At 44.3% G+C, this 13,532-nt stretch overlaps 1 protein-coding gene across 2 annotated transcripts in view; it reads left to right on the top strand.

Moving 5' to 3' along the window:
• The window catches only part of CRADD (CASP2 and RIPK1 domain containing adaptor with death domain), a 193,832-nt gene extending 187,150 nt beyond the window's left edge, over window positions 1-6,682 (top strand). For both annotated transcript variants that reach the window (XM_055585484.1, XM_055585483.1), the window contains one exon: window positions 5,995-6,682. In XM_055585484.1, the coding sequence (XP_055441459.1) occupies window positions 5,995-6,296 (302 nt within the window). In that variant the 3' untranslated portion in view covers window positions 6,297-6,682. The remainder of the gene's footprint in view (window positions 1-5,994) is intronic.
• The last annotated feature ends 6,850 nt before the right edge of the window (window positions 6,683-13,532 follow it).

Genomic DNA, 13,532 nt, shown 5'->3' with positions numbered 1-13,532 from the left:
TGTGTGTGTGTAACATCTCCTTGGAAAGGCTTGATTTGCTCTTGGCTGGGTCATGCCTATGTGCCAGTTATCTTTGCTCAAGTCTGTGTCTGCAGACTGCTGGCCATCTCCCAGTTATGTGGCAGTATTCACAAGGGATATGTGACCCTGAGAGTGTAGAGGAGTAGAGCAAATACTGCCTTCACTTCCACATCATTGGCTCAGAGCATATGTTGCATGAACAATTGACCAGGAGTCAGAATGATGACAGAGTGTAGCAGAATCACAGATGTTCCCACCCAGCACCCATTGAACTGACCCAAAAAGAAGTTCAGAATAAAAGCAGAGCCCAGCAAACAAGAAAGCCGATCACAGCTTTATGCCGAGCACTTTGAAAAGTGCCAGGCAAAGAAGGAAACCTCCCATCCTGCCCCCTCAGGAGCGATGCTGGAAAAGGAAGGTGAGGGGCCAGTAGCCTGAGGGTTCCCAGTCGTACAGGTCAGTTGGAAAGAAGCTGTCTGAGGAGGGTGGGCAGCCTCAGTGATGTCAGGCAACACCCTCTGCAGAGGCAGAAAGGCAACTCGAAGCAAGCTCTCGCCCCAGTTAAACGGGAAAGAGATCACAGAAGTGAATGCACCCCAGCAGAGCAGGCTCTGGTATAAGACATTTAATTGGCTTTCAAAAGAGAGAGCAGGCCTTCCCTGGTGGGACAGTAGTTAAGAATCCACCTTGCAATTCAGGGGGACACTGGTTCGCGCCCTGGTCTGGGAAGATTCCACATGCCTTGGAGCAAGTAAGCCCGTGCACTGCCTCTAGTGGGCCCACGCACCCTAGCGCCCTTGACTCCCACACAAGAGAAGTCACTGCAGTGAGAAGCCCATGCACCACACTAGAGAGTAGCCCCTGCTCACTGCAACGAGGGAAAGCCGTTGCACAGTAACAAAGACCCACCATAGCCAAAAGAAAGCTTTGGTACACACACACAAAGGAATATTACTCAGCTATTAAAAAGAACGCATTTGAATTGGTTCTAATGAGGTGGATGAAACTGGAGCCTATTATACAAAGTGAAGTCAGAAAGAAAAACACCAGTACAGTATATTAACGCACATAAATGGAATTTAGAAAGATGGTAACGATGACCCTATATGCGAGACAGCAAAAGAGACACAGATATAAAGAACAGTCTTTTGGACTCTGTGAGAGAAGGTGAGGGTGGGATGATTTGAGAGAATACGTTGAAACATGTATATTATCATATGTGAAATAGATCACCAGTCCGGGTTCGACGCATGAAACAGGGCACTCAAAGTCAGTGCACTGGGACAACCCAGAGGGATGGGATGGGGAGGGAGGTGGGATGGGGGTTCAGGATGGGGGAACCATGTACACCTGTGGCTGATTCATGTCCATGTATGGCAAAAACCACCACAATATTGTAGAGTAATTAGCCTCCAATTAAAATTAATTAATTAATTAAAATTAAACAAAAAAGAAAGAAAAACAAACAAACAAAAATCAGTGCCTAGCACCTCCAGCAAAGCCTGACCCTGTGGGTCCTACCCCTCCTTCAGGGCATAGCACCACGTAGGAAGCCGCGGCCAGCCTCAGAGTGTAACCCCCTGTAAGTGAACGGGCTGTCAAGGATACATCTACTTACTGTGGGAGACCAAACAGAAGTTCTGGACAGAGATACCCACATCAAGTATGAACAAGATGAGTCTAAGTGTTGTGGAAATGCTGCATACAAGAGAGGAATGAAAGACAGGAACACGGCTTGTGAAAAATAAACATGCAACCGATCTGGTCTGGGGGAAAACCGAGACCAAGACATCTCAATCTCACAGCCATTTCATGCTGTAGAAGAGCTTAGTGTCAATTCAGCAGAAATAAAAACTCAGTGGTATGATTAAACAAGATCCTTTTCATGTTTTATCTTTCATTGTAAAATATACAACTTGCTATCTTTTCCATTTCCAAGTGTGCAGTTCAGTGGTTAAGTGCATCCGTGTTGTTGTGCAACAAACCTCCAGACCTCTTTCCTTCTTGCAGCTCAGAAACTCTGTTCCCGTTAAACAGCAGCTCCTCATTCACCCCTCCCAAGGCCCTGGCAACCATCATTCTTTCTGTCCCACCAAATCTGACTATTCCAAGTACCTCATGTGAGTGAAATCATGCTGTAGTTGTCTCTTTTGTGACTGATTTATTCCAGCTAGGATAATGTCCTTAAGAATCATCCATTTTGCAGCATGAGTCAGATTTTTTTTTCCTTTTTAAGGTTGAATAATATTCTGATGTATAATATACCACTTTTTAATTTATCTGTTTATCCCTCGATAGATGCCTGAGTGGCTTCCACTTTCTGGGTGTCGTGAACAATACTGCTATGAAGATGGATGTACAAATATCTCTTTAAATCACTGCTTTCAATTCTTTTAGGTATATAACCCAGGATTAGAGTTGCTGGATCATAATTCCATGTTTAATTTTTTGAGGAACTGTTTTCCGTAGCAGCTGCACCATTTTACATTTCCACCAAGAGCACAGAAGGGTTCCAGATTTTACACGTCCTCACCAGCACTTTTTTTTTTTTTTTTGATAGAAGCCATCCTAATGGGTGTGCAGTGGAAAGGGATTTTTAAAGATTGAAGGGCCAAGAATAATTGGCAACAGAAATATGATATAAGATTTGAACCAAAAGGAAAAAAAATACAGAATAGCCTGAAGTGGTAGTCAAATGAATGGCATGGTGGAAAGGCATGAGATAATCACTGGAAGGGAGTTGAAATGATAAGAGAAAATGATAGCTGTGGAAGATAGGCAAAACCACCCAACATAAGGAATATAAAAAAAATAATGCAAAAATATAACTCAGAAATATATTTTTGGAAAGGAAGAACTAAATCTTTGGTCAGAAGGCCATGCTGCATATAGAGTGACCAAGATAAACTCTGGTCTAAAGCTTCAGTATTGCAAACTCCAGAGAGAAAAAGCAGGTTATACCAAAAGGAGGATGATGAAGTTAGTATCAGAATTCTCCATACCAGCATTCTCTACCATAAAATATGAGCAAGTTCTACAAATGTAAGAGAAATAAAATTAAACAATATAAAATTATATTAATAATTTAAAATATAATATAATATGACATTGTTTTTATAAATATTGTTCTTGTTCAACAGTGAAGGCACTCAGCAGATAGTCTTGATCTGAAAGAACTCAAGGAATATAGTAACCATGAACCTTTCTTGGGAAAAAAACCACCCTAGGAAGAAGAGACTGACCAATTGAGATTCAAATCAAAATAACAGACTCAAGAGCAGAAAAACTGTGTTAAAAAAACAATAACAACAACAAAAAACACTGGTGAACATTCAAACCATTATAATGTAGTTTTAAGACTAATCAATGGGGGAAAATTATTATTACAGAAGCATGTAAATGTTGAGCATCCAACAAAATAAAAATTAGAGAAGCAGCAAAAACCAAGAGGTATGAGAAAAAAGAGAGAGAATATAAATGTTCATTATACAGCATTAATGTGGAAACATGTTTACCTGTTAAATTTTCATTAATTTTTTTTCAGCATTAAATATTCTGTGTATTTGTGTTTTTTGTTATTTGTTTTCTTTTTTTTTAAGCATTTAATTGTAGATCAGAAAGTCATTTAGTTCCACCTTTGCTGGTTTTCCTTGTTATATTCAAGCAAAATGAAGTAACTCTTATTGGAAAAGACCGTTATATTCTCCTTCTCATAGTATACACACATAAAGAGATGTCCGGAATGATGTTCACGAACTGTCAGTAAGATGGTAGGGTAGTGCAAATTTTGTTTTCTTCTTTGTATTGTTTTGTATGTTTGAGTTTTAAAATGAGCCCATATTTTTATAAAAGCCATAAAAGTGCCAGTGTTAATATAAGATACTGCTCAGTAGTATCATTATTCTAATTTGCTTCTTAGTCATTTAAAAAAAAAAGCAGTCTTGACAGACACCAGAAAGAGTCCTTGACAATATTTTTGCAACTTGTGCCTAAGCTGTTGGCAACTGCTTAGAGACCAAAGGTACAATCCATGGAAGATATCAACTATTCTAACAGGCTGCCTCTTGCCTTCTCATTGAATTCATAAATCCAAACAGTGAGCTGTGAGTGTGAAGTGGGATTGACCTGAACTCCTGGAATGGTGGTGATGGAAAGTGTAGTTCGAGGTGCTATCGTATGGAAATCCGAGCTTTCAGTCCTATTCTAGCCGATAACTGGCACCATCATTTTGGATGTTCGGAGCGTGTCTCAACCTCTGCTCTTTGCTGCAGTGACTGCCTTTCACCTGCCACGTTCTGTTGCCTTGGGGCCTTTGCAGATGCCTGACCCATTGCATAGAGTGCCCTCCTTTCCTTTCTCTTCACTGGGCTCCTTCTCCTCATGCTCAGGACTTAGCTTTAATCTCCTCCTTCTGGAAGGCCTTCTGTATAACTAGTGGCACCTTTCAGCACATCTGTAGTCACTCACTTGATGTGAGACTCCCTCAGCAGACTGGCCTTGGGGATACAGGACTCCAGTTTAGGAAGTGCAGTGGCAGGTTCTGTCATTGCCCATTGGCAGCACGTGCTTGCTCTCCTCTTCTGAGCTCAGCCAGGTGGTCATTCTCCTCCTGTGATCTGTGCTGCTCCTTCATGGCCTTTTAGGTTTTATTTTTTGCTTCGGGCCTTTCTTAGGTCATGCTTCTGTAGAAACTGTCACTTTTCTCGGAGGTGTTCAAGTTGGTCATGAGAGACTAGCTGTTCTGTACAGCCCATTGCTGCTGCTGCTGCTGCTAAGTCGCCTCAGTCGTGTCCAACTCTGTGCGACCCCATAGACAACAGCCCATCAGGCTCCCCCGTCCCTGGGATTCTCCAGGCAAGAACACTGGAGCGGGTTGCCATTTCCTTCTCCAATGCATGAAAGTGAAACGTGAAAGTGAAGTCGCTCAGTTGTGTCCGACTCTTAGCGACCCCATGGACTGCAGCCTACCAGGCTCCTCCGTCCATGGGATTTTCCAGGCAAGAGTACTGGAGTGGAGTCCCATTGCCTTCTCCGGTACAGCCCGTTACCCTCTAGCAAATTACCCTCTAGCACTGACCATTCCTACAGGAAACAACACCACAGGCCAGTTCCAGACGGAGGAGGGCTACAAAGGCATGCTTAGATGCACCCGGAAGCTTCAGCTTGGCCTCCCTAGTAAAGGAGGTGAAAGTGAAAAATGCATGTTACAAAGCATCGTGTGTGTTAGTTGCTCAGTCATGTCCAACTCTTTGTAACCCCATGGACTATAGCCTGCCAGTCTCCTCTGTCCATGGAGTTCTCCTGGCAATAATACTGGAGTGGGTTGCCATTCCCTCCTCCAGGGGATCTTCCCACCCCAGGGATTGAACCTGGGTCCTCTGCATTGCAGGCAGATTCTTAAACATCTGAGCAGTACCTGCAGTGTAATCCTAAATGTATGTTTTATGCATAAAAGACTGAAAAGAAATAGATCGAAGTATTCTGAATGGGTGTTTCTCTGGTGGGATTTCAAGTTATTTTTATTTTCTTGTTTTCACATTTTCTGTAATAAACCTATCCCTAGGTGCTAAGTGCTTCTTAAGCCCCTACATATGGCTTTTTACTGAGCAGCCCCTGTGAAGACTAAAAGTTGGCCCCTGACACTTGGGATGTGTATCATCCCCCTGCATTTTTCATTTCTGCCTGCCCCTGCCCATCTAGTGTGTTTGGGCTTCCCTGGTGGCTCAGACAGTAAAGAATCTGCCTGCAATGCAGGAGACACGGGTTCGATCCCTGGGTTGGAAAGAGCCCCTGGAGAAAGGAATGGTGACCCACTCCAGTGTCCTTGCCTGGAGAATCCCGTGGACAGAGGAGCCTGGCAGGCTATAGTCCATGGGGTCACTTAGAGTCAGACACAACTGAGCATCTAACACTTTTTTCACTTTCTAATGTGTCGGCTCCCTGTCTTCACCATGGTGTCTTTCTCCTCCCCAGATGACCGGATGACTGGAATCCCCCCGCACATCCTGCACAGCTCCCCGTCCGACCGGCAGATCAACCAGCTGGCCCTGAGGCTGGGCCCCGAGTGGGAGCCTGTGGTGCTGTCTCTGGGACTGTCCCAGACAGACATCTACCGCTGTAAGGCCAACCATCCCCACAACGTGCAGTCCCAGATGGTGGAAGCCTTCGTGCGCTGGAGGCAGCGCTTCGGGAAGGAGGCCACCTTCCAGAGCCTGCACAGGGGCCTCCAGGCAGTGGACGTGGACCCCTCGGTGCTCCAGCACATGTTGGAATGACTGGGCCCTCGTCCATGCTTGGGGCTAGTCACATGGCTGAATCGTGACTCTCACCAGGGCAGGTAGATTTGGGGGTGGGGTTGTTTGTTTGTTATGGTGATTTTTAGATGAGAGGGCATAGTGGAATTTGCACTTGACCTTAGTTGACAAGCGGGATTACTCAGGAGTAATGACTTTCTAATTGCTCAAATACTGCATTTTTTGAATTGTGCAGGTTTTAATTGTGTAGTTTCCTTTTAATAGACTGGTGAGTCCTACTGGTTCAAAAAAAAAAAAAAATACAGGTGTTCTGTGTATAAATCATCCACTTTTATGTTGCCTGGGAACGATACAGTGGACTTAACTATTAATGATGATAATAATAAAAACAAATTGCTGTATATAATGTAGCCCTTTCGTGAGAAAGTATTGCTTGTTTTTTTTTTCCCCCTTTCATTCTTGTATTGCCTAGATTTAGGGTGTAAAATTACCGTAGTTGTGTCTTTGGAACGGAATTGATAGTAATGGTGGAATAGTTGCTTGCTCTAGTCAGGATGAATAGTTCAGGCAGGGTGTCTGCATTGAAGTTAAGACACTAAAGCTCCCTGCAAAGACCAGTTCAAGTACCAGCATGCAGACCTGAGCCCTTTATCTTTAAAAGATTTGCTTAAGAAAATCCAGTGCCCTTTATTTAAAGAACTGGAGGTTGGGGGACAGTGTGGTCTTTCTCCTGAAGCCATGATGATTGAAGCATTATGCTCCTAAGGACTATGACTTAGTCTTCTGACTTTTTAAAATAACACATGCTATTTGTCAAATGCTTTACTGTTTTCAAGGCCTGTAATACATAGGATCTCATTTAGGCCTCACAAAAAGCCTGAGAAGTAGTTGAGCAAGAGGTGAGCTCCGTCCCATAGCAAGATGGAGTGATTTACTAGCAGCATCTCCTCAGGCAAGTTACTTCACTTCTCTAAGCCTCAGTTTCCTCATTTGTAGAGTGAGGCAATGACTGTCCTCACCTCCAAGATATTTGTGACAAGTAAGCCATGGGCTCATCCAGTGCCTGGCGCATCGTCAGCTCTTGGGAAACGGTAGCTGTTAATTCTCTGCTGTGGCTAAACATGGATACAGTTCCCAGGTCAAGTGGAACAGTGGCTAAAGCTGAGGGTTCTGTAGGAAGAAGTGCTGTTACCATGTTTCTGGTTAAGCTTTAAAAGGTGATCGGCTTTTATTAATGCTATTATGGGTCCAATGAAGAGAGTGCAGACTTCCCTGGTGGTCCAGTGGCTAAGACTAATGCTCTCAATGCAGGCAGCCCAGGTTCGATCCCTGGTCAGGAAACTAGATTCCACTTGCTGCAACTAAAAGTTTGCATGCTGCAGGTAAAGATCAAGGGTTCCTCATGCCACAGCTAAGACCCAGGATAGCCAAATAAATAAATAATAATAATTTTTTTTTAAGAGTAACAGGTGAACATTCCCATCTGTGATCCATCCTTTGGAATTATTGGAGAATCTATTTCCCAGTACCAACCTAACTCAGAATTTTTCAAAGGGAAAGATATTCTGAGGAGAAGCATGTGGAGTAGTGAGGTTTGACAGAAGGTAGGTCTTCAAGACGATGACAATGGTGTGTTAATTACATTCTGTCAGATGTCTGGTAACCATACTCTCTTTCCTAAAAAGGATTGGTTATTTAACAGTCCAGCAGTTTGGCAGTTTGGTTCACTGGCCTTATCACCTCTAATTTTCCATTCTGTAGTCCAGTCATTAATTCATGATCTTGTAAAATCCTTACACTTTTGGCCTCATTGCTGCACTGAGTGACTGATTGTACTTCTACAGTATCTTCAATAACTGCTTGTTACTTTGAACTCTGGACTTGCGTTGCTGTTCGTCCCCCTGGATTTTCTAACAGAGTTATTTCAGCTTTTGTTCTCACCACATTTATGGATGAGTGAGTATAGCTGGGCTGGACTGCATTCAGTCAGATGACGTTTTATTAGTGGATCTGATGACTAGGGGCCTCCCAGGAGGTGCTAGTGGTAAAGAACTCACTTGCCAATGCAGGAAACAGGAAAGACGTGGGTTTGATCTCTGGGTCGGGAAGATCTCTTGGAGGGGAACATGGTAACCCACTCCAGTATTCTTGCCTGGGAAACCCCATGGAAAGAGGAGCCTGGCGAGATACAGTCCATAAGGTCGCAGAGTCGGACGCGACTGAAGTGACTGAGCATGCACGGATGTCCAGCTGGGGCCTTCCCGCCGTTTATTGGGCATCTGTCACACACAGACACCTGAGTGCTCTGTCACCAGTGAAGGACAGTTCCTTATGAAGTTGTCCACGGTGGGCTGCCAGGTTATTAGGAAGCTCTGATTTGTCGCTCTTAAGGAGCAGAGTGTCCCTACCATCAAAAAGCAACTTTGACCCTTTAGGCCTGCTCATGTTCTTGCAAAAGACTTGCAGCATGGAAGAATCGAGTATCAGCTTACTGCCTGGTTTTTACCTCCTGCTGAGAAGAGTGGTCTGCATCACGTCTTCCTACCACCCAACGAGAATCTGATTGGGGATGCACCTGCAAGGCATATCCGTGTGTTTTTGTACAGAAGATTCTATGATCCCAGTGAATGCCTACCCCCCAATAAAATTTTGAGTGAGTACAATGATGTGGCAGAGGATCTGTAGCCGCTGACAAAAACTAAAGATTAAAAGTCTTACTCCACTTTGCTTGGGGTGTACGTGCATGTGTGCAGATACACACGTGGATGAGCATGCCCCCTAACTTTTTAAAAACTTTAACTTCTATGAAATTTTCTCAGTATATACATAGAACAGCTTTTTTTGTAGCAGTGAAAAATTATACCAGTGAGCAAAAAGAAAACAATAAGCTTCTAGTCCCATCTTCCAAAGATAAGCCCTGTTACAGCCCAGTTATGGTCTCTGTCCTCCAGTCCCTCTGCCATGCCTGCATATTCCTTCTGTAATATAAACAGGATTGTATCATACATGCTGTTTCACAGCTGGCTTCTTTTATTTGATGTATCACCATCTTTCCATGTCATTAGAGATTTTTATTTACCAGTGATTTTCAACATCCTTTGTGTTTGATGCGCACTTTCAAACCCTATGAATTTTAGCCACATACTTGAAAAAAATGAAAAGACCCCAGCGACCAAGTATACAGATGTCTTTTTGTTGTCAAAACATCCACCATAATCCGCCTGTTGGCTTGTTCCCCCTTTAGAACCCGTTTGTTGCTTGAGTAGAGCTATTGACGGCCCCCACTGTGCACTCTCATGCCCTCAAAAAGCAAAAGTTGAGGACATTCCTGTAAATGTCCTGGGCTTTATCCTGAGTTTCTAATCTCTTTCTTACAGCATGATACGCTGTCTACTGCAGCATGTGATCCACTCAGTTCTGTGTTCTCTTCCTCCAAGAATATGTGTTCCAGGGCACAGACATGTTGTACCCATTGATTCGAGTTTGGTGCGACACCAGATTTGATCTGCGTGCAGCTGCTGGTCTGCCCCTCATTTTTAGTGGTGGCATGCTTTCCAGTAGATGCCCATGCCGTGACTTGCTGACCACTTGCCTATTACATGAGGTGGATCTGTAAGTAGTCTTTTCCTTTTTCACTGTAAACAGTAATGCAAGGGAAGTCCTTGTTAAATGTTTACATTCACCAGAGGTTGCAGAGACAACTGAGGCAAGAGGATGAGTCTGTCTTCATCCTTTTCTCTGGACAGGGGTCCCCAGCCCCGGGGTCACAGACTGTAGCCTTTTAGAAACCAGGCTGCACGGTAGGAGGTAAGCGGCAGGCGAGTGCGCAAAGCTTCATCTATGTCCAGCCACTCTGCATCGCGCGCATCACTGCCTGAGCCCCACCTCCTGGCAGAGCAGCAGCAGCAATAGATTCTCACAGGAGCACGGACACTACTGAGAACTGCACGTGCAAGGGATCTAGGTTGCACTCTCCTTATGGGAACCTAATGGCTGATGATCTGATCCTGCGTTATGGTGAGTTTTGTTAATTATTTCACTCTGTGTCACAATGGAATAATGATAGAAATAAAGGGCACGATAAATATAATGTGCTCAAATCATCCTGGAACCATCCCCTCCCCCAACCGGAAAAAATCTTCTTCCCCAAAACCAGTCCCTGGTGCCGAAATGGTTGGTGACCACTGCTCCAGGGAATTCCTCAGAAGTGGTCGTTCTGGAAAGACTCCCCTCATTCGGTTATTCAGGGGACACTTACTGAGAAGCTCCCGTAAGCCAGTTACCCTAAGTGTGGAGGCAGAAAGGTGACCGAGAAACACACAGCTCCAGTCCGCCAGCTACTCAGTGTTCGGCCAGCGAGACCCACATGGATCTCCCGTCACAGCACAAGGCAGTGAGGTCTGGGCCTGAGTAGCGGGTCTGTGGGAACACAGAGGAAAAAAGGATTCACCCTGCCTTGTTTCAGAGGTGAGAGGCATGGAGACTACTCACAATACTCACACAGGGCTTGTCTGTTTGGCAAGTAACTCTGCCTTTCTGTGCCATTTTCCTGGTATGTAATGTATACAGTAACAGTCCTGTGCTTTACAAGGAGGCTCCCACAAGATAAAAGCTTAGAACAGTGCCTGGCACCGAGAAATGCTTTTGCTGAATCATTGAGTTGAATTACTTTTAGTCATCAGGGTTTTTCTAATATTCTCACCCCTACCGGGGGCCCTGAGAAGTGTGGTCAGAATCCCCCTTTCCTGCTGTGATTTGCACGTGAAAACAGGAAGGACATGGTCCTTCAGTACTTTTACCAAGGCATGTGACCTGGTAGGCACACTTCAGAGTGTATTCTGAATTGGGATGGAATTCCGGCCTAACACTCAGCTCTCCTTAAATGAATCCCTGCCGTCAGCAAGCTGGCAGTTTATGTGCACTACCCAAGATACAGAGATAAATAAAACATAGTGCCTGCCCCAGAGGACCTCGGCCTGTGGAGGAGACCAACATAACAGCTAGCAATTGTGATGCTATTTGGCCAGCACAAAGGAGGGAGCAATTAAATTTGCCACTGAGGAGGTGACACCTCAATTGAGCTTTTTGTAGCTTCTGCCCAAGTTACTATGTTGGTCCCTTTAAGGGAAGTTAATGCATGTGAATATCAGAATTCCACTTAATACATCCAGTTTAAAAAGTGACACTTCTTGCTATGGGTCTGCAAAATGCTTCCAAGTTACTGTCTCAAGGCAGGTTAGAAACCTAAGAGAGTCTTAGAAAATAAGAGTTAGATAAGTGGCCAGTACTATCCCATTTTGTACCTGAAGACAACAGCTATGTTGAGAAGCATGTGGTTTATTTAACCACAATGGAATCAGATCAGGCTTCAGGTTTTAGGTATCAGGCATATTTGGGGGTTCTTTGTGCCATCTCTAGCCCTTAGTTCCTCCTCTGAAAGCCCCACAGGTTAAAATTAGATGTTACTGGCACACAAGGAATGTTTTTAATGTACTAACTGCCTGTTTACTTCTTAGAAGTGTAAACAGCCTAGAACAGGGATGTCTATCTTGTTGGCATTTGCTGTTTTATGGGAAAACTAAAGTCTCACAAAGATTCAGTTCAGTGAGCCAGTTAAGCCTTGCCTGTTAAAATTATGCAAAATATATGGCAGTAACTATAAAACCTGTTATTAATTCAAAGCATAGACCATAAAATCCAGGTTTCAGTGCTTACAAAGAAAAAAAATTTTAAAAAATGGACCAAACATCTTGGTAGCACTCATGTGTTCCCATTTCATTTTCACATTGTCTCTAGCCAGTACTGTTTTGGGTGTCAAATTACAGTCTTGGTGGAGAATATTTGTGGAAAATATCCATTCTGCCCAGATGTTTGTGTCCCGTCCTCCTCCAGAATTCACATGCTGAAATATTAACCCCCAGAGGTGAGGGAATGCAGAGATGGGGCCTTTGGGAGGTAACAAGGTCATAGGGTAGAGGCCTCAAGGAGTGATCCACTGACCTCCCTGGCCCCTCCCGGCACGCGAGGACACAGCAGGATGGCCCCAGCCATGCTCCAGGAAAGGGCTGCGCCGCTGCCTTGCTCTTGCACTTCCCAGCCTCAAGAACCTTACCTGGAGCAGTAAGTTCTCGTTGTTTATAAGCTGTCCAGTCTGTAGTATTTTGTTGTATCATCCCTCACAGACAATATCAAATGGGTTGGATTTAATCATATAACCTCCCTCTTGTCAGCTTCTAAGAAATGAACTGATTTAGTCAGACTTTGCTGATACCAAACTCCTTGGCATGACTTTTTGGCTCATGGCTGATCCCAGGAGAAGACTGAGTGCCTACAAATGAAGTAAGTAAGCCTATTCATAAACTGGTGGTGAACTTGGTACTCCTGGGCATGTCGGAGCCAGTGATGAGGGAGAGCTGTCTAGATGATATTTCTTCAAAGGACCAGAATATCTGTAATAGGTAATGGTTCTTATCCATTCAGGTGGCATGGATCCTTAAAGAATGTGAGGAGACTGTGGAATCATTCTTTAGAAAAGTGCACATGCATGTGTGCACGTACACACATGCACACACGTGCACACACACACATACACACAACATTTGGTGTATAATTTTTAGAGGATTCCCAGTATACCTGAATCTAATTTACTCATCCCAAGAACCCTGAGTCTGTAGGTTATAAATGGGCCCCTGGCACCAGACTTCAGTAGCATCTGCGTCCAGCTGATCATTTTTTCGGCTTTGTAGGGTATTTGGAGGGCTTGTGTCCAACAGAATGGAACTAAGTGTTTCTCTGGGGTTGCTCTAGAATGTAAACTCTGGTGCATGCGTGCGTGCTCAGGTGCTTCATTTGTGTCCAACTCTTTGCAACCCCATGAACTGTAGCATGCCAGGCTCCTCTGTCCCTGGGATTCTCCAGGCAGGAATGCCGGAGTGGATTGCCATGCCCTCCTCCAGGGGATCTTCTTGACCCAGGGATCAAACCTGCATCTCCTGCACTGTGGGCAGATTCTTTACCCACTGAGCCACCAGGAAAGCCCTGTAAACTCTAGTAGGAAGGACTAACAAAGGTATTGGAATAAACTTGAAGCCATTTATCTAAACCCTAATCTTTATATAGCTGACCACAGATCTGCCTGATGGGAGGGCAGGCTGGTGGACCTCTTGTATCCTTACCTTGGAAAGGTAAGAGCATGCAGACATGAAAGGTATGACTGTCTCTAGCTTCTAGGAGCATCCTGCCACCATCTCATTTCTT

This window comes from Bubalus kerabau, chromosome 1, assembly GCF_029407905.1.
Source record: "Bubalus kerabau isolate K-KA32 ecotype Philippines breed swamp buffalo chromosome 1, PCC_UOA_SB_1v2, whole genome shotgun sequence".
In the NCBI taxonomy this organism is placed as follows: Eukaryota; Metazoa; Chordata; class Mammalia; order Artiodactyla; family Bovidae; genus Bubalus; species Bubalus kerabau.
The sequence above is the reverse complement of the archived record's forward strand: the minus strand, read 5'-3'. Positions and strand labels throughout refer to the sequence as shown.